The sequence below is a fragment of the Athene noctua genome, chromosome 26 (genome assembly GCF_965140245.1).
Source record: "Athene noctua chromosome 26, bAthNoc1.hap1.1, whole genome shotgun sequence".
In the NCBI taxonomy this organism is placed as follows: Eukaryota; Metazoa; Chordata; class Aves; order Strigiformes; family Strigidae; genus Athene; species Athene noctua.
Window position 1 is genome coordinate 2960714 of NC_134062.1, and position 24116 is coordinate 2984829.

Below are 24116 nucleotides of genomic sequence, written 5' to 3' on the forward strand. Positions count from 1 at the left end.
TGTGGCTGCTTTCTGGACTCTGGGATACATTCAGAGGTGCGTAGGGTCTGCCAGAGTTCCCTCTCTGATGACAGAACGTGATTCAGAAGCCCGAAGCCCATTTCACTGAAAGAGGGAAGTACAGGATCCTCCCCTGCCACTGGAGGTGACAGTGGCACCGAGCAGCTGTACCATGCCCAAGCATATGCTACAGCAGAAGCAGCATCTGGGTGAGTATCGTTGTGCTTCAGGTGCCACTTAAGACTTGAGATAAGAGCTCAAAACCAGGAGAAGGCAGGATGGAAAGCCCCGCGTGGCCCCAGGGAAGGGAAAAGTCAGAGGAGCCAGCCAGAGGGTGGCAAAGAGGAAGAAATGGCAGGGAAAAGGGTTTGGTGCCCCAAACTTTTCTTGTCTGCAGGTAGAAGAAGTTGGGCCAGTGGTGCTCTCTGCTGCCCCATCCAAGACCACCTGTACCACCAGTGTGCTGAACTTCTGCGAGCATGAGGCTACTTACAGGTCATTGTCCGTGTCAGTGCGGTTCTTCTGTTGCCGCCTGTAGACGATAATGACGGTGACAGCCACGCCGAGGATGAGAGCTGCTGCGATGACGCCTCCCACGATCCCAATAATGCCTCCTGGGGCACCCTGAGGTAGTGGCTTATCTGCAACACACGGAAGCACAGGAGAGAGGGGTTAGAGCAGCAGGCAGCACAACTGGGAAGGTGCAAAGACCAGTAGAACCAGGGGCTCCAGAAGCAAAGATGCCAGCGGGCTTTGAAACGGTCTTGGGTAGCCACGTGTGGGCAACCTCACAGAGGGAGACAGGTCGTACTCAAACCGAGGAGTCAGAGCTGGAGAGGAACAGAAATCTGTGGCCACAATTGCAGCCCACTGTGTGTCCAAGAGCCGCTTCCTTACTCTATCCTGCAATTTCCCCTTAAATCGGGTGGTTATTCCTGGACCTGTTTTTCTATTTTTGTTCTGTCCTCGAAGGAAGAAGGGTTTAGGGAATAAAGGTGCTGCCAAGCAGCCACCCCATGTTGTGCAGAGGGACTCGTGTGGACCTGCTACTTGATATTATTTAACTATCTTGAAAGCTTTCTGCAGGGCTCTGTCACAATGTCTTCAGTGAATTCCTGTTGAAATGGAGAGCTTTGTTGTTAATGTAGACCTTAGAAGAGCTAAGGACCAATGCTCAATTCATGGAGGTAGAGCAGAGATATGTGCACCTCTAAAACCTTACAAAAAAAGATGGCCTGAGCGTAGGATTTAGGGGCAAGGGGGAGATAAATCGTATCTTGCATTTCATCTCCTGTTTGCCCCATGGCTGGAGAGCTCTGTGACTTGGGCCAGCTCCTCAGTGACTAACGTGGACCTCATTCAAAGGAAATCTATCCCATGGGCCTGATGGGAAAGTGCTTTGAAATGTACGATAAAAGGATTTAATTTGCTCTACCTTCCAACCTAATTAAACTTGAAAACTAGCTAATTGGTACTTTGTACTTACAGCTCTGGCAGTGATGAAAGAAGGAGATAATTGGAATGGAGGAAGAAGGAGGAGGAGGAGGAGAAGGAAAAGATATTTAGGGGAGGGGAGTGAGACAGGGATGAGGGAACAAGGTGCTTTGTAGAACTTGTCTGTCACACCTAATTTTCGTACTTTTCTTAATGCACCGGCTACTGGCTGCTCTTAGAGACTACATACTGAGCGATACGGACCTTATTCTGCAACAGTTATGGCTTTGGGTGTCATAGCGGTAGCCAGTATTTCCACTAAACTACCCATCCCCAAGGCCTCAAAATGATATCCACTTGACCTACGTGCACGGATACAAACTGCCTGCACACACTGCCAAACCACACAGGACAACTTATACAGGACTTTTCAGGAGGAAAATCTGCCACTTACTCCCACCTCCCGTCCATGGATCCAGCGCTTGCTGAGCTCAAAGGCTGGGCTCCCCCAGATCCCACCTACCAGGCGCAGCCGCAGAACCGACTGTGCCGCATTGTTGCCAAGATTTCCCAGATCTCACCTCACAGCCAGCCTTCTCAACTTTCAGATTTGCTGCTGTCATCCAGGAGTGAACTGAGGTGTATAAACATTTCCCAGGGAAATCCCCTCTCTGGTCAATACCAACAAATTGCACAGCAGAGAACTGGCATGTTTACTGCATCAGTACAAACCGCTTGAACTCCCAGCACCACGCCGAGACATCGCTACCGATAAAGAATTTGCCCTGGGAATTGTCTTGACGCTTATCCCCCATCCTTTTCCATGCAAACCCGCTTTTCTCTTGCCTCGCAAGGACACCCCAGAGCCTTCGTCGGTCAGCATCCCACACCCCGCCTTCCCCTGTTACTTAATTAAGAGCTCAGAGCTGTGTGTCTTGGAGTGGCAGGATGCTGTAGTCATCAGAAAGTGAGGCTCCGCTTCCCGCTGTCCTCGGCAGTGGCAGTCACTTTTCTTTCTCTTCCCTTCTCCGTAAGCCACATTATCTTGTAAATAATATTTCTGCCTTGAGACAGCTCACTTACAGCCATGCTCAGGCAGACAGCTGACATGTTGCAATCCAAACCCCCGGACAGCATTCGAGATTGTGGCGGGGACGGCGACTGTAAAGAATCTTCCAGTCACTTTGGCTGGGGCATTTCCATGATGAATTGGTCCCTAATGGCTCTCTGGATGGCAGGTAGCGAGCAGAGAACATCAGCCTCCTGCTACCGCTGTAAATCAGTAGGTGTGTGTATATGTGTGTGTGGGGGGAAAGGGGTGGAAGGGGAAAGATGGGAAAAGGAAATAAATAAACAAAGCTAAAATGAATCTTCAGGAACTTGAACGGGGCTGCAGGAAAATTTAAAGAGGGGAAAATGCAGGCATCTGTTTGCAGAAGGCAGAGAGGTAAATACAGGGCACTGGCTAAAGACAGTAAGGGGATGAGAAGAGGGAAAGAACAAAGGAGCACAAGGAGAAATGCAGATGTTTTGGGGTGTCTATCACAGTACTTTCTTCTTGCCAGTCTCTCAAGACTGTGGTACGAAGGTCCCGGTGTTGGGACCCATCCCAGCTGCCTAAGGCGGGGCTGTGTGGCAATGCAGTGATTCCACAGAATGGCAAACACCCAACAATGACCCGACCCTGTGACAACAAGCCCTGCGCCTGCATGTGCAGGTCTCTTTCCTGAGCACAGGCTGAGCCATCCTGCAGAAGTGATGGTCCCATCTTTGCAGGAGTCCAGCTAAGGCAGCTCGGAAAGGTGACAGGGATAATTTCCCGACAGTAAGAGGAAATGTCAGGAGACAGGGAAGATAAATGAGAGATGAAAGTCCTGAGAGAGCAAGAAAGCGCAGAGAAGAAAATGGGAAGAGGTAGAGGGACTTTCCTTTCTGTTGGCTCTTTCCTTTTTCTTTTTCCCCTTTCCCCCCTCCTTTTTAAAACCTTCCTTCATCTGCATCTCCAGCTGTTTATTTCCCCAGTCTCCCCTTCCTGGGGAAGAGCTGTGGCTGGGACATTCCTGAGGGCTCCCTTGCAACCCACCGTATTCCCTTTCCTCCTCTTTAACAGGTAAAGTCAGAGGCACGACCAGAGCTTTTCTGGAGGGCAGGGTGGCTGCAGGAAGGGGTGTTGTAGGTCAAACAGAAGGGCACCAGGAAAGCCTCAGGAGAAGATGGTAAGAACTGGCAGGTGAGGATTCAGCTACACTGACAGGGCTTTGGGGCAGCCCTGGGAAGATGTTTGCAAGGCTTGTGAATCAGGATCAGAATAAATTGGCAGGACAGCTCAGGGGCCTCCAGACTGGAGTGGGAAAAGGCTTTGCCAATTAAGAATGCAAAACCCCTTGCTCTGTGTCATGCTTGAATAATTTAAAACTCTCCAAAAAGTTTGTGTGAAGCACTTGGCAGTGAGGCAGGTAGCAGAGAACCCAAAGGGGCTGAACGAACAGCACAGCCTTATCTGGATGTCTAAGGGCTGCTGGGAACTCCTCGTTCCTGCTGGAAAGTGAATTAATTCACAGTATTACAATTAAGGAGAAAAGAAGGACACCCCACCCCCAGTCTCTTTCAGAGCAGTTTCGTTCATTACTTTGTTCTCCCGCGGCTCTTCTGGAGAAGGAGGCAGACACAGGAAAGGAGGAAAAGTGGTTCTCTCTCTGTAAAGCATCCTTCCCTGTCACCTGATGGTGCGTGTGTCTGGGTTTCCAAAAGTAACCGCTAACAGATGAAGATCTTTCTACCAGCTAGATCAATTAAAGCGTTTTGAGAGGTGCCGATATTGTAATTCACCAATCCCAACGCTCAGTTCAATCATATCCAGCAGTCTAATTCTGTGCGTTGTTCACATCTCCCAGAGGAGTGAAGAATGTCCACCAGTCAAGAATGTCCATCCTGGAGAGCCGCGTCGAGCACAATAACAGTGCACAAGTGACGCATGGTTTCACAGCACGGGCTGTGAAAAAAAAAACAACACCAAAACCCGTGTCCAAACAGCCGCAGGGCTCCGTGTGGACAAAGCTGGGGCTCAGATTTACTGCAAACAGCCATGGTAGCATTTCAAAGCACGGAGACAAACGGACCGAGCTGTCCACACGCGCCGTGCCCACGGGGTGAAATAGTGCAGCTGCAGAGCACAACAGTAAATAATAATAGAGGAACAATGAAGGCTTTGGAGAACCAGCTTGCAGGAGAGCAAGAGAGATGTTCCCAAAGGGAACTTGAAGTGAGGCAAAGACGGATAAACTGGAAAGCTTCCAGAGAAGGGTATGCCAGAGCAGAGGAAATGACTCACTTGCTCTTGGTATGGGGGGAGTGATGTGGAGGACTTTGCAAAAGGAAAGAAGAGACAGTGTCTGTCACGCCTTTAGGAGTAAGGGCTCTTCCCTTAAAGCTACTTGTGTGGCTGGGACATGTGCATCGTGAAGCAGCCTGGCTGTTCTTGGGAGCAAGACTTGGGAGCAAGGATACACGTTACATCCTCACCGAGGGTCTGTGCCTGTCTGGGAGTGACTTTTTGTGTAAAACTGGGATCAGCCAGATAATCCCGCGCTTGCTGCAGTGACATCCAGCCTGAGCAGATCTGCGGGATGGAGTCCTGCACAGATTGCCCAGACAGCTGTGGGGTGGGACAGAGGTGCTGGGAGGCAGGAAGGCTCCGTTTGGATGAGAGGGCTGGGTCTCACACTGGTACTCTCTTCTTTCTGTCCTGGCTGTCTGCCCCAGGGAGAGCCTGAGCCCCTCTAATTGCTGCACTAACCTGCATCCCCCAGGTACACCTGGAAGCTGGGCCAGTCTCTGGGCCTGGTTTACTGCAGCTCTGAGTGAAGCTTAGTTTGCTCGGAGAACTGCACACTCTTCTCCTGTCTTTGCCTCCTCCTAACTTCAACCTGATCCCGCAGTGCTTTGCAGAAAACCAGCATCGCAACATGCAACACCTCTGATACGCCATTTGCTCAGAGATCTGCCTGCCTCTGTGGCCAGTTGCAAAGTAGGGTTCCCTTTCCATTTATCACCTCCCCACACAAAACAAATCCCCATCTATTTCATGGCTGGCTAGGCAAGGCTCTCAGCAATGTGCTGCCTTGCTCACAGACACATTGCAAATCAATGGGAAGGAATCGTGATTCTTCTCCTTTCTTGATGCTGGCAGCTTTGAAGCTCTTCTAGCTCTCAGCCTTGCTAGAGTTAATGTTACCTTGGTGCTCGGCTGCATCCCTGTTCACAGACACATCCAGCCTGCATGTCTAAGGCAGCCTGTCCCGGTGCAGTGCCAGCTCAGAGTAAGCCTGTCTGTGACCTGGATTGTCACCCTGATCCAGTGGAAGGAGTTAGCACTTGCTGGACTCTTTCTGCCTGCTGAACCTTTGAGTAAGACAATGAGATCAGACGATGCATATTTATAATACACCCCACCTGACACATTCCAGGGAGCCTGAGACATGGCAAGTTCACAGAGCTAAATTAAACTGAGTTGAAAAGCTTGGCAGAACAAATACCTCTCCAGTTTGGTTTTAAAGACAAGAGCAGGATTGGTTAATTTGAGACACGCTTCAATAGCATCCACACCCCCAGGCACAAGCTGGTTGGTTGCCTCACAACGCCTTGTGTTTGCAAAGGGTTAATGAAATGCTGTTCCCAGGAGAGCCAGAGATGCGAGCTGGCACAGGGATGGGCCAAAGGGTAGGATAAACAGCGGGGCTTGCAAGTCGCTGGAGATTTTAAAGGGATCTTCAATCTGCCGGAGGAGAGGTGGGGTAGGTTCCTCTGGGGGCAGTTCCCCTCGCTGTGTGTACTGAGCGAATGCCTTGCAGGGACAGCTGAGCATCCAGAGGATAAAAGGGATTAAGAAGGGAAAAACACTGCTTGGAAAGCTGAGCCACTGGTCCCTGGGCCATTTGTGTGTGAGGCTGAGGGGCCATCCTGCTCCCTCCGCAGCAGCATTTCCTCCCTCCATCCCAGCTGAGTGCAGAATCTCCCTGTCCCCTCCTTTTGTCCTGGCCTGAAGCGGAGAGGAGAAGGGGAACACATCCCCTAAACCCTGCTCAGACCTTGCTCCAGCTCAGACCCGTGCCTAACTGCAGGTGGAGGTGGTCAGGCTGCAAGAAAACCACTTTTGAAATCCCTTCAGAGTGAGGAGGATCCGTCCCTGTGCAAACCCAAATGGATGATCAGTGGTCAGTTTGCAGTTTGCACCATCACTTAACCCCCGCAGGATCCAGAACCAGCTCTGTTACCAGCTGCTGTTCATCTGGTGACATATGGTGAGAGAAAGAGGGGGAGTTAGGCCTCAGCACGGGGAAGAGGAGCAAATTGGTTAGCAAAGGTGGCTGGCAGGGTTTTCTGAGCAGAAGGGGTGTCTGGGCTTCACTTGGTGACAAAAGCATAGTGAGAGCAGAGCTGATCCAGCAGCCCTCCCCATCCCTGCCTCGCAGAGACTCCTCCAGCTACAGGAAGAGCTCAGGACCTCTCTTGCTACCAAGAGAAGGTGCTTCAGGGTTTCGTGTCACCTCAGGAGCCGGAGATGCAGCCAGGCAAACAAAGGTGAAACACCAAGATGAAGGCAGAGCTTGCTCTTCTGCCTTTGCGCCCTCATACAAGTCAGAAGGAATTTTAAAAAGCTGCCACAGCCTCTCCCACCAGGGTGTGCGTTGATGTAACTCTCGTTTGCACAATTAGCCACCGCACGTGCGAGCGCCAAGCCATGGCTGCAGTCCTGGCGTTGCCGCTGACGGGGCTTCAGCCTCATCCCCTGGCAATCCCCCTCTGCACAGCCTGAGCCCGCAGGGGGCTCGGGGCCCACATGGGCTCCTCCGCCGGCTGCTGCACCTCCTCCCATCTGGTCTGAGCAAGTGGGTGCTGGGAGGGTCTCCCTTACAGGGTGTGTTTTGAGTGGGGCCAAAAGCCAGGGTTGCCAAGCCTGGTTAAACAAACGAATGCTCGTGACTGCTCTCTGGCGTGTCCTTCCTCTTCCTCCCTCAAGCGGGAATCCCTCACAACTGCCAAGAAGCCTCTCTGTGAGTGACCTGATACATCCCCTCTCTAATTCCTCTCTGCGGAAGGCTGGGTATCCCCTGGGTCCTGAGGGCACTCCACTGGCTAGGTACTAATCACGGCATCCCTTTAAGATCCCTGCTCGCTTTGCTTTCCTCTGTAATTTTTACTAGCCCAACTGGCACTTAAAGACTTTTCAAACCACTTGCCTGTCTCTGATGAGGTTTTGGGAGAGTTTGGCAGTGTGTGTGCAGATCCAGCCCTCCCTGGGGTGGCTGCTTTGAAGAGCATGCCCAACTGCAAGTGGACCCATGGATGCGCTTGATATTAGTGGAGATTTCCCACGCATTCCAGCAAAGGCAATTGCTTTGCCATTCACCAAGGGTGGAGGCATCTCAGCTCTCTCCAGTAACGACCAGCTTTCTCCCTTTCCTCTCCTGCAGGGGAAGCAGCAGAGTCATCCTTGGTTAAGTAGCATCTGGTTAAGTAGCTGCTGGCTGCAGAAGCATGTCTGGAATGCGGCTTTAACCCCTGGTGACCTTCCCTTGCAAGGCTTCCCGGTGGCCACTAACAAGGATGGGGTTTGCCTAGGAGCGATAGGAGCACTGTTAACCCCATAAGATCCAGCAGAGACAAGGACTGACTTCTGTTGTAGTGGGAGCTCCCCTGCAGACACCTCTTACTGGGCTGGGTTTTTTTTCCTCCACTCCTGGAGCCAAGTGCAGCACCTGGGAATACGGTTTGAGGGCTTAGGCCTTTTCTCTGTGTGAAAGGACAGAGCTTCGCAAAGGGGTTACTGTGCAAACAGAAGGAGTGGGTTGTTCAGAGGGTGCAACAGCAGCGTCCACCCACAGAGCCTGAGCCCCTCTGTCCGTGCACGTGTGTGCTGCATCCCCAGGCTTTCCACTCAGCCGGGAAACATCTGCGTTAACTCCGGATTCTGGGATGTCCCTGTCTCTCTGTGCCACTCAGTGGCTCTGGCAAAGGGGGGCAGACACGACCTTGCTGTCTGGATCTATCCAAATCCAGCACAGACCTCACTCTGCCCTCTCTCCACACCACTTGGCCTGCCCCACGGACCCCCCTGCCTTCTCAGAACCAGGGTGTTCTCAGCTCGCCGCAGCAGCATGGAGAGTGCCCCAGCCTGTTTTGGGGAAGACGGGCCCTGGAGAAGATCGGAAATGTTTTCTGACGTTTCCTCTGCCTCCCAGCCCTTAATTTTAGTTCTGCTTCATTTCCTTGCAGCTCAGCAGAGTAATGAACAATCAAATCCCTTTGGTAATTTATTTCTTTTGCTGTACGGTTTCGAGAAGGTGATGACACTTGAAATTGCCTCTCCTGGAGGGATGAAGGGACCAGATCCTGAACCCCATTACACCAGAGCGTGTCTCTTGATCTTAGCAGCCTGCTAGGGCTGCCCAGACCACAGCGTGGTCCCAAATCCATGTTTAGCCAGAGATACAGCCTTGCTCCCTTGATGAGTCCATTACGGTCGTGCTATTACAAGCAGCCACCAGATGAATTCTGTCAGATAGAAGGTACAGGGATGGCAGCTCAGACTCTTATCATTTGCGTTAATAAAGTTAATTTGCTCGACAATCTTCAGCAGCACTCCTGGGAATCTCGATCTGCTCAGCCATGTGCCCTGGGCCATGTTTGTCTCCTGTTGCCTCCAGGCAGCTGTATCTTGGATGGCCCAAAGGCTGGGATCAGCTCCCTGTTTGCATCTATGCAGAGACTGCTGGGAGTGAGGTGCAGACACAGGGTGTGCGTGGCGGGGCAAGAAGGAACTGCTCTGCTTCTCTGTCGTCTGGCCAAAGGTGCATGAGCAGTTGTGCAAGTGGAAAGGTGGAGAGAGCTACATTTCTCTTACATCCCCTGGTAGCTGCAGCAGGAGGGCTCGGGGCTGCTGTGCCTCTTAACACACCCCTTCTCCTTCTCTCCTCTCCCACAGCTTCCCAAATACCCTTGAGACCTACTGCAGCCCTGACAAAAGAATGACTCTTCAGCCTCCTGGAGCCGGGAGGGAGCTGCCAGCCATTCTGGAGTGATGTGTGAGAAGGAAGCTGTTGGATGCCCTTGTGGCTCTGACCTGCATTCCAGTGCTGCTCCCTCCTCCTCCTTCTCACACGTTTGTTCCTGAGAGCTGCTTCTCCCAAGCCAGGACAGTCACTGTGCCTGCACTGACGTTGGGAAAGCAGCTGCAGCGTGTCCCCAGCTCCCCCCAGTCAGTCCTACTCCAGGAGAGGGACAATGGTGCAGAAGACAAAGCAGATTTTACGTTCCCAACCCTTTTAATGGTTTCTTCCTCTGTTAATGGCGAAGAAAGACTCCTAACACACCTTCCCTCCTAACTTCTTAAAAGTCCTGCAAGCTCTGTGGGACAGCCTCCCGCCTTAGCATGGAACCACCAATATTTGGCCACGTAACCTTATTCAGCTGGGTATTTGTGAGCTTGCACGTGGGGAGCTGCCCCCATCTCCCATATAGATCAAACGGAAAAGCTGGAAAGCGAGTGCTCAGTCAGTCTGAAAGTGAAGCTGTGAAGGACAAGCAGTTGATACAAAAGCTAGGTTTACCCTGGGGAACACAAGAGGAATAAACAAAATCTCTGCAATCCTCTACAGACACTTCACCAGATGGATATGGTCAAGAGGGCAGGAACGATTCAGAAAAGGCAGAAGATTTGAATAACTATTCATGATCTGTCTCTGGAGACCAACAGACATTTATTTGTGGCTTCTGAGATGACAAAACAATTTCTGCGTGTTTGAGGATGACAAGACTGAGGAGCTTGCTGGACACCATCTCCTTGGATACTCCACTTATTATAAGCAAACAGATAGGTTGAAAGACTTACCTGAGGAGATCCCCAACTCACTGCTGTTAGTTTTTACTATTTGTTGAAATAGTTACATTCTGGAAGGTTAAATTCTAGCAGGCTGGGAGAGGACACAGAGAATGACTTGAATACTATAGAGTGATTTGCTGGCACCAAAGAAAAAGCTAACACAGGTTCCAGTTAATAAAGAATTAAAAGGCAGGAATATAATCGATGCCAGTCTACATGGTTTGTGGGAAACGGGTCTTGTCATTCAAACACAATGTCATTTTTTTGCCTACTAAACCAGTCATCTTGTCAAAGTAAGTGTGGAGATGGAATAGAAAATAGATTAAGAATGGCTGACAGGTCTCAGAAGGAGTTGTCAAGAGGGAATCACTGTCAGTGGGCACATTTCTACAGAGCACACAAGGAAGGATGGTGGACCTGATGCTACTCAATGCTTTCATCGGGCGTGTGGAAGCAATGACCACCCCAGTGCCCTAGCAATCCCTGGATGAGACAGGTCGGCGGATCTGTAGAGAAGCCCATGAATAGACCCAAGGTTCAGATTTAATTCAGCCATTGTGATACTCTATCCCTGCTGAAGCACCCGTACTTCTAAAAGGAAGAGGACCCCGAAAAGAATAATGCAGAAGATGTCTATCTTTATATTTTCAGTAAGTCTACTGAAACTGGACATTAAAGGATGTTCCTTAACACCTCCTGGGTGAGAAAAAAACTGGTGCCAAGCTGCGGCAGAGGAACAGGGGAAAAATTAAGCACAGGGAGTTGAACACAGAGTTCCCGAGGCTGCCAGACCTGATCAGTCACAAGGCCATGCTGAGAGAGGGGAGGTGTGACACAGGGAGGGATGTGGGCCTTAAGGAAAGAGCATCCTAGGGAGCAGAGAGGGGTCTCAAAGCCTCTGTGGAGGGAGCAGAGCTGCCCGCGCACATTCCTCTGCGCAGGGATGGGCTCCACGCATCCTCCTCTTCAGCTCCCCCTATTCTGTTGCTCAGGTAACACTTTCAAGGCAGGTCCTCCAAGCAAATTTTTAGGTCAGTTATAATTGGGAAGCCTCGCATGGAGCTATAAAACATCAGTTAATATGCTGGAACTATCTAGTTAAATGCCAATTATAAAACCCCATAAGCTCCTCAACTCAAATATATTAATAATATAATTAAACATTTATTGCTTATGCAAATTAAAAGTTAAGTTAATCGGACAGCAACAAAACCCCAGGAAGTGACCATTTAAGTAACTAATTTCTATTTAATTATGATTCCTTCCTATTACAAAGCCCCCATGCCATTATTTCTGGTCTGCTCCGCCGTGTTTACTCGAGCCGTTCAGACTCGCCATTCCCACTCCAGTATCCATCCATAATGCCAGACAGCTGCAGCATTCATACCAACAGCCGTGGACCTCGCACAGCTGGCAGCAGCTGGACCGGGCGCCCCTCCTACTTGTTGCTCCTTCTCCTACCTCCTCCTTGGCTAAGCTACGAGGAAGGGCACAGCCAAAATTAAGCCTCCTCCGGATTCTGCAGGTTGAGGTGGGTAGAGGAGGGGGTATGAGCTGGACCTGCGGAAAGACACCTGCTGGGGGTGGCCACAGTGAGCGTGTGTTTGTGTATATCCCCTAGGCAGAAGTGTGCTCCGATGAGCAAAATAAGGATGTAGATCTCCCGAGCCCACCCCTGAGCTTTTTCCCTGATTCCCTGCACGCCTTTCGCTGAAGTCATTTCACTTCTCTCTATCACACACACCCCCCCCCCCCAGGGATGGGCGCTTTTGCACAGCGGGGAAACGATGGACCTCAGGGGATGAGTGTCTCATGACGGGATCAGCTCTCCGGGAGGACAAAACTGTGTGCCAGCAGAAAGCTACTGTTCATTATTATTGTCGGGCGGTAATTGAAAGGGCTGGGAGCTACAGCAGGACAATGAGATGGGACTGGGAGAAGGGAAATGAAGTGTTTTGTTCCTCAAGGGATGGAGACATTTCCCCTGGCGAGCAGAGCCAGTGCAGCCAGGGCCATACGGATGGACTCCCTCCCTCCAAGCGACAGGCAATCAGTTAAACCTGACAGGTGTGAAGTTGGCAATTTTCTTTTTGAAACTGTGAGATAAACAGCCTGGCAGGAGTTTGAGAGGAACAGAGAGAGTTAAGGGATAAATGGAAACATTCAGGTGCCCTCTCTCCATGGGGCTAGCAGCGGCTCACGGGCAGGTGGATGGAGGAAAGAGTTTGCTTTTGCAAAGCTCCAGATAGACCAGGGACTCAGGTGCGAGGCTTGAGAACCAGGCGCTAACGAAAAAGAGAAACCCCTTCGTCTCACAGCTCCTCGAAGGGTGCTCCCTATGATTTCTTCAGATTTGATCCATATTCATCTCCTGGGGTTTAGCCAGCGCTGAACTGCTCCTCCTGAGCTCACCAACTACAGGACAGTGTCCTCTGCAGAGAGGCAGAAAGAACATTTATGCCTCTTTGCATGCAAAGCATTTTCTCCGCCAAATTCTACACAGTTCAGACAAAAACCTCTGCATGTTTCTTACAAGGATCTGGCTTTGGTTCAGCAGTTGTGAAATCTGTGGAGGAGGGAGTGTCCCTAACTCACCTTGCGCTGGGCTTAGTCAGACGAGGCCACAACATTTACCTCAACTGCTGAGGCTAAGGGAGCGACTCCAATGGCTGGTATCCATAAATTACTACCTTTCAATAACTCAGGCCCTGGGGGTGTGATATACAACATTTTTAACCTACATTTTAATCATGTACACATTTATCTTGCCGTGCCCCTGCTTTGCCTGCACAGCCATGCCTGCCTCTCTTACTTCTGCTAGCTAGTATGTAAAATTTTAGGAGTTCAATGAGCATCCAGGTTTTATTTTTTTTACAGGCTGATCCTTGTTCTGCAAATACTATATAAGAGAGAGCCTGTATCTAAACACGTCTGAGAAGGCTGTGAAATGCCACGTTTGGAGGAGGAGTGAACCAGCCCCCCTCGCCTTCTGCCAGGCACCACTGAGGGCATCTGAGGCTCAACAGCACTTCTCGGTGTCACAGGTCCCCCAGCTGGAATACATTTGCATAAAGCAATTTCCTCTAACAAATATGTTCCTACAAATCAAACTCAAGATTGAAAATAATCTGAAACCATGAAAAAAAAAAACCCAACCCCAAAACCCTAATCAAACGTATTTGTTACTACAAGTAATTCACACACAGCCCTGTTCTAAACCAGCAAGTCCCTCTCAGTTCAGGTTTTCCAGCACTAGCTCTAGGAGACGTAATGGTGCGTGTGACCTTGAGCCTTATGGCTTGAACTCGAGCATGGATTGCCTCTCACCTCACAATGAATTTTGGATTGAAGGTCATATTTTTTTGGAGTGATGACCTGAGCTCTCTCCAGTGCCCCTTGAGCTCCCAGCCCTTCACAGCCAGCCCGGTTTAACGTCTCCCAGTTACACTGCCTTTTTCTCTGGCTCTTGGAGCCTTTTGGCTCTCGCTCTTCCAGCTCTGAGTCTGCCATGGATGTGGATCCCTGGGAGATCCATCTGGTTTTGAGTGTTGTGCAAGGTGTGAATCCCAGCATGGGGGGGACACCTCCTTCCCAGGTGCCTAAGGACATTGGGCGGTACCCTTGCTTACACTGGACTGTATCTCACTCTCTCTCACCACAAATCCCACTTAGACCATCTTCATCTGAATGGGTGGAAACAAGCGCAACTTCATTGTAGTCAGAAAAGTTGGATGTGCCTGCGCCAACTGGGAACCTGGCTCTGTATCTTCATCACGGACATTTCAGCCCTGAACTACGCAAACATCTCCCAGTTTCTCTGGTCTAAACTGGCTCTCTGCTGCTGGACCATGCTCAGCAGTGGGCATAGAGCCTCAGAGCAAACACCAGCCTCTTGTTCATCTCCTCCTGCCCCGATCCAGCTCCTCCTCTGATCCTCTGCTGATTGTCAGGGCTCTGAAGTTGCTTTTGGGGCCAGCAGTGCTCGCCTGCAGAGATGTGGCTTTGAGAAGAGGTCCAAGCCACGTTACCATTTTTCCATGGGCTACATGCATTGCTGGCATTCCCGCCCCCAACGTGTTTCTGTTTTGTTCCACAGAAACACAATACTTAGGGGCACTGCATGGGAGTCCGTTCCCGCTGCGCTCGGCTCTCTGCAACCTGAGCTGCTGAGAAGAGGCCCCATGCAATGGGTTTTATCCATCATCGCTTAACTGTAAGACATGGTCTGGGAAATCAGCATGGCATTTCCCAGAGGCTCATCCCAGCAGGTCGGTGGGCAAAGATAGCCCCTCCTATCCTTCCCATCTTAGAGCCCCATCCCAGCTCCCCAGTGCTCCTTTTCTTTCTTCCCACCCCCAGACTTGGCTGATGTGGCGGAGCCAGCTGCTGGGGCTCCAGTTCTGTAGGATGCTGCCCCTGCATCGCTGCCATGGTCACTCTGAGGGCCACTGACTGAGCCGAACGGCTGCAGCTGAAGCAAAGCCACACTGCCAACATCTGCCGCTACTAAGAGGGGAAAATGAGAGGAGTAAAATATGTGGACACATAGATACATCCCGGATAGTGCTCACAACTCCCTTGAAGCCTGATAACAAGAGCTTTTCTTCCCTTTGCATCCGAGGAAAGCCTCCCCAGGGCTATCTTTAACCCCTTCCAGAGTTTCAGCAGAATGACAGACCCGGCTCCGTCAGTGGCATGGGGTTTGGAGGGAGCCTGTCTGCCAAGCAGCACACAATGCATCGATCATCCAGCCTGGTATCAAAGAGCCTCCTGCTGCTCTGGCACATGCTCCACCCCTGCTTTGCTGCTGGCAGGGAATGAACCGTCTGCACCAAACCACTCTTTTCCAGCCTAATCCTGAACACTTCCCTCTCCATCCTGGCCATCTCTTCACAATGGAGACCCGTTCAAGTTCAGATTTGGGTCAGGATCCCTCCCCCTCTCTCTCTGTGATGGGGAATGCTGGGTTTTGGTTCAAATCTTCCAACAGATCATCCACATGTTGAAGCTGGGTGCAAAAATCCCTTCCTAGGGAGTATTCTGCTCTCTAGGCCAGAGGCATGGCAAAGTGCCTGTTGATATCAGCGCAAGGAAGAGCATGCACTGTTTCTCTGATCTCCTACTTGCTTTTGTCCTTCCCTCCCCTGCAAAAGTCTGGGTCTTGCAGAGCTGTCTGCCTTGATCTTTGGGAACAAGGCTTTCTTTGTAGCATGTATTCACAGTCAGGAGGCTGGAGGAAAGGGGAAAGGAAAACTGTTCTTCCCAGTGCGAGATCAGTATCAGAGATGCAGGGATGCAGTTTGACTGATCTTGCCTCCCAGTGGACCCGCAGCATCCCTATCGCGTTCAGACACTTCTGATGCACAATCTTCATGGTAGCCAAGCGTTGCACTAAGAAACATCCTACTGTGTCAGATCAAAGGTTGGCCTAGCCCAGCATCCTGGCCCTGACCGCACCTAATTACACGTCTAGAGAAAATGTAAGAAGAGAGCAAGTGTGTATTGACATTTTTCCAATAGCCTGTCCCATCTGCTGTAGCTAACAGCAACTTAAGAACTTCCTAAGCTAGAGACAGTGTCATAATTTTTAATAGCTTCTGATAGATTTTTTTTTTTCCCCTAGGTTTTTATAGCCACTTTCTTAGCTCAGGTCAACTTTGGCACCAGCAGCATCTTTTGACAAAGAATTTCACTGTTTACATCAATAAGGGGAAACGCTCCCAACTCCTTTTCTCTATCTTGAACCTGCTGTCCAAGCATTTGACACAATACCACCTATGTCAGCGGCAAAAACAGTCACTCCCTGTCCACCTTCTCCAGACCACTTGATGTTTTAGAGGTATTTTAACCCTCAGCCCTCGGTCTTTGTCTGCTAGCAACTCCCATTACAAAATACTGCACATCATGGGAACAGACCTAGGTTGTTGGAAAGCAGATGCCATTTCTACTACTGTGACTGTCCTTACAGCTACTAGTCACAGGCTGCAGAACGACGCAGTCACAGATGCACAGAAAAAAAGGAGAATGTATCTTTTTTTAAAATTCTTTATTTATAAAAAAGTACATTTTTTTTCCACAGCTGAGCCACTATTGGTTTTTATACAAGTAAAAGGAAGGGTGATGCAACACCCCACCCACACAAATTATAACCATGAAAATGCCCCCTTGGACCCCAAACAAACAAATTACAAAGGTTGGAAAACAAAAAAACAAACAAAAAATCATAAAAGTCCATTACATTATTTTTATTTTTTATTTTTTACAAAAGCACTTACAACACAGATTACAAAAAAAAAAAAAAAAAAAAAAAAAAAAAGGAGAAAGGTGGGGTTGGGGTTGTTTGTCTGTCTGTAGTCTTTATTCCACAATGATAATTACAGCAAGAGGAAGAAAAAGAGAGATAAAATCACTGGAGTTAAGGAATCATGTTTTTCAAAAAAAAGAAAGGCAAAAGAAAAGAAAAACCAGATCCTCAGCAACAGTACCTCCACCAACACCAGGTTACGTTAGCAGAGGATCTGCCTCCGTATGGTTGTTACGTTCACCCCCAGGTAAATCGCGCAGGGACAGTCACACTGGTGTGAAGTCCAAACTCACCCCGCTCTCTAAGGCTTGGGTGGTGGACTGAGTCCTCCCCTTCACCCCGCTGCAGGAGGCAGCACCCCAGCCCCTCCCCAGGTCCAGACCGGCAGCCCCTGGGGAGAGGCTGGTGAGGTTTAGGAGCGATGCTGAGGCAGTGCTTGGACCCAAGCCCTCGGCACCCTCCCCTGCCCCAAGGCTTCCCCTGCCTCTCTCAAGGAGTTGCTCAAATTGACAGCAAATTCCCTCAAATATGAAGAGGAGGGAAAGAGGGAGGGGTGAGATCGCAGGCTAAAGGGGGTAAAGTGCTCTCGTAAGCCCCACAGAATACAGAGCAGGCATCCGTGCACATGATGCTGGCAGCGTCTCCTCTCCCCACAGCCCAGCAGAGCAAACAGACCCGAAACCTTCGACGCTCCGACAGGAGCGATTGTGAACGAGGGAACCTTACAGGGAATTTTAACCTGCTTGGTGCAAAGTTACGACCTGCCTCAGCGCTTCTCCTCGTAGAACAAAACAGGGCTGGGATACACCCCCCCGCATTTCCACAGGATGACACCACCCGCCCTTCGCCCGCGCTGAGCTGGGCAGTGGGGTTTTTCCTCTCCGCTCTTTGAGTGGAATGGCCCGTGCCTGAAACTCCAAAAATCTGTGCGTGTGCGTGTGCACTGATGTGCTTGTGTATGGGAAAGAAAAACAGCAAAGGAGAGCAACAACCCCCCGTTCTAATTGCATTCCCTTCTCTAATTGCTTGAAGATCAATCTTTTGAATCTCTCTCTCTCTCTAACCCTCAGTGATTTCTGCTGAACAGTTGTTGTGTTCTTTTTTGACTCAACATCAGGAAAATGGCTCCCTTTGTCCCTTATGTCTTTGCAATCAATTTGGTGCTACCATTTCAGTTTGTTTGATTTTTTTTTTTTTTTACTAAGAAATCTTCAGGGTTTTTTTAATATTTTTTTTTTTTCCCCTGGCTGAATGAAAATGATTTAACAGGGAAAAAAAAATAAATCTGGTAATTAAATAAGGGAAAATAACATCACTAGGGTGAATTGTAATGAATAATCCTAGAGATTAAGCCCCAGCAGGAAAACAGCTGGGGTGTCTTTGTACATAAACTACAGGCTCATTTTGGGTTGTGACACAGATGCGTCTGCTTCAGTATGGCTCCCTGAATACACACAAGGAAGGCACTGGGGGCTTGGCCCAAATTCGCCTGCATCTTCTTGGCTGAGAGAGCGGTGAGACCCAGAGCAATGTACCGCCGGGCTCAGACCGACCTCCCTCTCACCTGCCTGCTCAGCTCGCCCAACCACCCATCTCAACCTTGAGGTACCGCAAGTTTTGCCTCAAGTGGCTGATCCAGGATCAGGGCTTGAGAAGGGAAAAGCACCACGCCGATACGCTCTTCACTGGCAAGAACCCAGCAAAGGGACCTGGCCAATGATCCCTTCAAACAGAGGTACAGCAACTGGCGAGGCCCTTTGCTGACACCCGGTCCCCAAGCAGTGCCATGGCACTTCCCAGAAAGCCAATCTGGGTATAACAAACAGCTTCCACCACCCAGCTGGAAGCTTCTGCTTGCTCTTTGCTGGGTCCCTTAGCACCTCTGATGAAAGAGGGGTGGAAAAAGAGGGGAATTTTTCACTTGAGGCAGCCTCAGGGTCCCTCAAAGAGGTGGCCCAGCTGGGGAGCTCACGTGCACACCTGTGGAAAGTGTCACCACTTGAATTCGGCAGCTTGACTCCAGCCTGCCAGAATCTGGCCCAGGGGCAGAAGCTTAAGCACAAAGGGACCAGTGAAGACCAGACTGCCCCTCTGCCTCCCCTTGTAGCCCAGGCACCAGGAGGCCCCTGGGGCCACCAGGCAGCTTGCCCTGGCAAGCTGAACACTCTGACTCCCCTGCAGAACCCCCCAGGAAGCAGGAGGCACATGGACCTCAATTTGGCATCTCTACTTGTATTCGGGTAGAAGAGACAGGTACCACTTTCTTCCTGATGCTGGTGGAAAACCTGTTCTAATTACCTTCAAGGGCCCCCTCAGAGCAATTTAACCCAGAGAAAGGAGTGATGCTGTTACTGGATCAAAATGGTTCTCAGATGAAACATCAATCTGATTTTTTTTTTTTTCCCCCACACTTCTTTTTCCTTCTACCTTGCTATGGATTAATGGCTAATCACTTGGCTAATTACCACCCCAAGAGCCTCTTGGCCAATTAGCTGACCTTGCAAGGGACAGCAAGAAGCAAATCACTGCACAGAGGCACTTCTCAATGGCTGTGGGGATAACTGCACCAACGGAGGAATGCTGAAGGGCCCAAGGATGCGAGGGATGCGCCACTGAACTTGCAGGGTAATACTGTCTAAGGATCTTCCACTCCAGGCTTGACCAGGTTCTGGATAAAAAAAAATAATCATTTGGGAACCGTCAGGGCTAGGTTACCGGTTGGACTAGATGCTCTGCAAGGTCCTTTCCAACCTAGATGATTCTGTGACCCCTCTCCTGAACCACTCTGATGAGCTAAGTGGCTGAGCTCTTCCCTAGACTTGTGCTGGTGCAGTACTGGGGAGCAAGAAGTGTGATGGAGCAGGAGGAGAACTTCAGAGGCTCTAGCTTGGAAATACCATATTGCTTTGCAATCTCCTTTTCTCTCTCTGAGCTCCACTGTTTTTTCAAGCCCCCATTCAGTTAACGACGTGGGACAGCGTGTGAACGGGCACTGAAAAATCCCAGGAGGCTACATCTCAAAAAATGACATCTCTAAGTGTAAAGTTCATAACTACCAAAGCATATTTCTTAGGACTCCTTGTTCGTGCTTCTTGCAAGCCAACTCAGGAAGAACCACACCATCCTGTTCTCTCCCAGGCCTGTTTGCTCCATTTGCAAGGTTTTGTACCTTTGGGCTTTAGGACACAACTTCACTGTGGGCTGAGGTCCTGCAGTGCTGTGCAGTCAGTGCAATGTGAATTTGCCAGATCAGATCAGTGGCCCCTGCCTGTGACTAATGTGGAACATGAAAGAATTGCTGCTGGATCCTGCAGGTTTTATAAAAGGTTGTTTTCTTCCAAACCCATCTCCTCACAGTATGGACCTGTGCTGGGGGAAAGCTGCAGAGGAGGGTCTTGTGCCATCGATTCCCACTCTGTGCTTGGTCATGGACCACCCAGAGTTTGGTGCTGGTGATGCTGTCACACCCCTTTTTAGAGCCTAGTTGTGAAATTCAGATCTAAAGGACTATTCACTTGAGAGATGGACTTTGTTGAGAACTATCTCTGAGCCACAAACTGGGCAGGCTCTGCAGCACACCCCACGTTATGTTAAAGCAAGCTGGGGCTAAGGTGCAGAGCTCAGCAATGCTGCTCTGTCCTGATCCACATTCCAGGGTTCACATTTTGGGGAATTAAAGCCCTGTGTATGCTGTTATGCCAAGGCACTGGAGGGAAGCCATTCCCTCTGCAGGTCTACAACCGCCCCTAATAACCAGCCCCTACCTGGAATCAGAGATAGGGAGAGATGTTAAAGATTTCATTTCCTTTACTGGGGGGTTGCTTGGTTGCAGGGTGCTCCTTGTGGCAGTGGACGGACACGGGAAGGTTCAGCCTTATTTTTTAAAGGTTCAGCCCAAGAGATCCCAAGGGAATCTCTGTCTGCCCTGCTTCGAGCAGACATAAACCAGCCTTCCTGTGGCATCTGGCTGTTCTGCCAGAAGCCAGGAAGCCTGAAGGGCTGGCAGGAACAGCAGAAAGATTACAGCCTAACGACTGGATCTCCCATTCCCCTACACCACTAATGCAGTAAGAGCAAGCTACAAACTGTGGACGGCTCAGGCTGAGCTTCATATTGTTTGGACCAAGCATCACACACTAAAGGAAAGCCTTGGAGGCTGCCTGATTCAGAGATCTGACCTTGACTCATCTGCGTGGGTCTGACTCTCCACCCTCCCTTTTGTAGCAGGATAACCGCTGGATGCTATGGAACAAAACCCAGCGGGTAAGGCAGGAGGAGAATTAGCCCTGCTATTTTTAGATGTGCATGATAATACAGCTCAGAAAACTGGGGATTTCTTTTCAAACAAAAGATTTATTTATACATCAAATTAAAAAAAAAAAAATAAAAATCCAACCCACAAGAAGAAAAATAAGCCCCAACCCAGTGAATCTAATTTGGATACGGTCAGTGTCAGACAGAGGGCCCTGAAGTCTGGAATCCCATTTATCCACAGAGCAGAGATAGCAGCAATCCAAGCCTCCCCATCACATCGCAGTGGCTCAAGGGAAGGAGGACGAGATCAATACCCTGGGCTCACTCACTCCTGCCCCGTCTATCAAGCCTTTGCTTAGGAGAGGGATGTGATATTGAAAAAGTGGCAATCAATGCAGCCTAAGCAATATAGCTAAGGGCTGGGGTTGTTGCTAGGAATTAGAGAGAAGCACCCCCATGCTCTGACCCGAAAAAAAAAAAAAAAAGTGTAAACACATGACAATTAAGTCTTAGTGGTATAATAAAACGTAAGGGCCTGATCCTGTACTGAAGCCCTCAGAGAGACTGAATGGCACCCTGGGAGATCAGTCGTGCCAGGGTGTGCAGAGCAGAGCTGAAGGCAGTGAGTTTGCGGGAGAAGCGAAGTGGTATTGGTTGGTCCCCTTCCCCAGGCAAGGGCAACAAGGAGTGTGCACGACACGCCGTGCACAACCATTATGCCAGAGTCAACTGCTCTGTGGCTGGTACTAGCAACAACAACAGCAACAAGAACAAAAAAGAGCCAGCATTTCTCTGAGCCATCAGAGGGGAAAAAATGTCAGCAATAAATACTCCTTTTTTTTTTTTTACTTTTAAAAGAACACTCAAACAAAGACAGAAAATGAAAAGCCAGGAAATAATAAATTGTAGGAGAAAAATGGCAGCTCTGTTTCCCTGCCCTGCTATCAGCCCATGCACCTGGGGTTTGTTCTAGGGCTTTTTCTCCCCCCTTTCTCCTCATTTTCCTTTTATTGAGTCATTAAAAACCGAGAGTGGATCTCCCCAGGCGTGCAGTGGGCAATGGGAACGCTACCCAGACCCCACTGAAAAGAAAGTGATTAGGAAAAAACAAACAAAAAAATCAGTCGATGTGAAAATGGCACCTATGTTTCCATTGCCATAAGCTTTCCTGGCCTCTGTCCTTCTACGGACAGCCCACTTGACCCCCTCCCAAGGTTAAAAAAAAAAAACAAACAAAGAAGACAACATACAAACAAATTCCAGTGTTTCAGGGGTGCGGAACTGGGAGGAGGAACCTCAGGGAGGGAAGCGGGGCCGAAGGGCACTCTGAGACATGAAGACACAAACAGAGTGTAATATACAGGCTGGGCAACAGTCGTTAAAGCAAATAGTAACACCTAAGCCACCGACCAATACAAACACCACAGAAGGGGACGAAAGTCGTCAAGAGAAATTAAAAAGCAAAACCAAAACCGAGAAAATAATTACCCAACCTCCCACCTCCCGTACGCCCCAAAAATGATCTGTAAGCAAAGCTGCCCTCCCTCCCCGCTCGGCCCAGCCCGCCCCTCCTGCCAGTGCTGGAAGCGTCCAAAGTCTCTGCTGAGCGCCTGGGGCTGGCCGGGGGCGTGCGTGCGAGTGCGGGGGGTGAGCGTGCGTGCAGGGTGTGTGTGCAAGCGGCCGTGGCACGCTCGGCCCCGCTCGGCAGGGATGCAGGGGGAGTGGGAGGGCATCACTCGTGTGTGTATGTGTGTGTGTGTGTGAGCGTGTGTGTGTGTGGCGATAGGGTGCCGAGCTACACGTACCACTCCTTTTTGGAAATAAAAGATCCGTCGTTCTGTGAGACCATGTTCTCTGCTATGTCGAGCTGCTCGGGGTCGTACTGGAAGCCGAGTGTCCTTTCATCGTAAGGTTCAGGGTGCGCCTCCCCCTCGTCTACCGTGAAGTAAGGCCGCTTAGCATCCTCCTCGTATTTGTTGGGGCCACCCAGCTTGCGCTCGCCTCCCGCATCCTCATCCTCATCTTCATAGGTGCTGCCGCCCAGTGGGCCCGGCTTCTTCTCGTCATCCGAGTCGTCGGGGTACTGGAGGTTTTGGGCCATGGGGGGGTGATGCTGCGGGATGCCGGCCTTGCTGTAGCCGTTGCCGTACACGTGCTTCTTTGTGCTGTAGTCACCCTTGAAGGTGTGACGCCGGCGCCGGAGTACCACAAAGAGCACCACAGCCACCACCAGGACCAGCGAGACTCCTCCCACTATGCCCCCAATCACCGGTGTGGGGATGTTCGGCTGCACCATGGATTTGCGATCATCGATTGGAGACGGGGTGTAGGGAAATTCTGGGTAGGAAAAGACAGATGGAAGGGGGAACAGTGTCAAACCATGCGGAAACGCGCCCTCCCTCCATGCTTTCATTGCCATTTTTGGGGGGGTGAGGGGGTGGGAAGATGAGGGTAAGGAACAGGGAAGGGAAAAACTAGGGAAAGGGGAAGAGGGTGCATCTTCACAGGGGTCAGCGCACGGGAGCTCTGCCTTAGCAAGGGGAAGGCAGCGTGCTGTGCCAAGCTCGCCAAGCCTCATGCAGGAGCCCAGCAGGCTAGAAGCAGTGTTTCCCTCCCCACTCCATCCTGGTTTCTCCAGATGTGCTCAGATCCCACCAAACCCAGTGCCTTGAGTCCAGACGCTTTCCGTTTTACTGGGTGACATTTCAGGTCCAGTTTACCAGAGCATACTGAGAGCCCCCGGGTGCTCCTGCCAGGGAGCAACACCCAAACCCCATCCAAGGGTGGGCACTGAGCTGCCACGACTGCTCCCACAGATGTCACAGCACGCCCACCAGCTTTGCATCCCCCTTCTCAGCAATCCCGCAGCCCAGCCGCATCCCAACAGTCTAGGTCGGGCCAGAGGGCAGCAGTACCTTGTGATCCTCCCTCCCACCCACCCCACAAGTGATCTGCAGCTGCACAGTGCTGCTCAGGCTCACGGCTGGCTCCTGAACCCTCTTGCTGACCTGGCCGTGCTCTGTGGCACAGAGACACAGACCTCCCACCGTTTCTTTTTCTTCTGCTGTTACTCTGGCCAGCATAGCGTCACTACTCATGCTAATCTCGTTGCTACATTTAGCATGACCTATTTAAAAAAAAAAAAAATAACTCAAAAGAGAAAAAGAGAAGAGAAAGAAGCTCTCTTCTCTTTCATGGAGCCCAACACCTACACTTTGGCACAGATGAAGTTTGATCCCGGAC

At 50.4% G+C, this 24116-nt stretch overlaps 1 protein-coding gene across 7 annotated transcripts in view; it reads right to left on the minus strand.

Annotated features, from left to right (window-relative positions):
• The window catches only part of NECTIN1 (nectin cell adhesion molecule 1), a 106173-nt gene that overhangs the window by 20147 nt on the left and 61910 nt on the right, over positions 1-24116 (minus strand). For 6 of the 7 annotated variants that reach the window (XR_012635227.1, XM_074927671.1, XM_074927670.1 and 3 more), the window contains exon 6: positions 494-641. Coding sequence is in view for 6 of the 7 variants with exons in the window: in XM_074927671.1 (XP_074783772.1) it covers positions 494-641 (148 nt within the window). In the remaining variant the exon portion in view is untranslated. Of the gene's footprint in view, positions 1-493; positions 642-16218; positions 23211-24116 lie in introns of those variants that run through there. The other variant, XM_074927673.1, reaches the window with a different exon arrangement.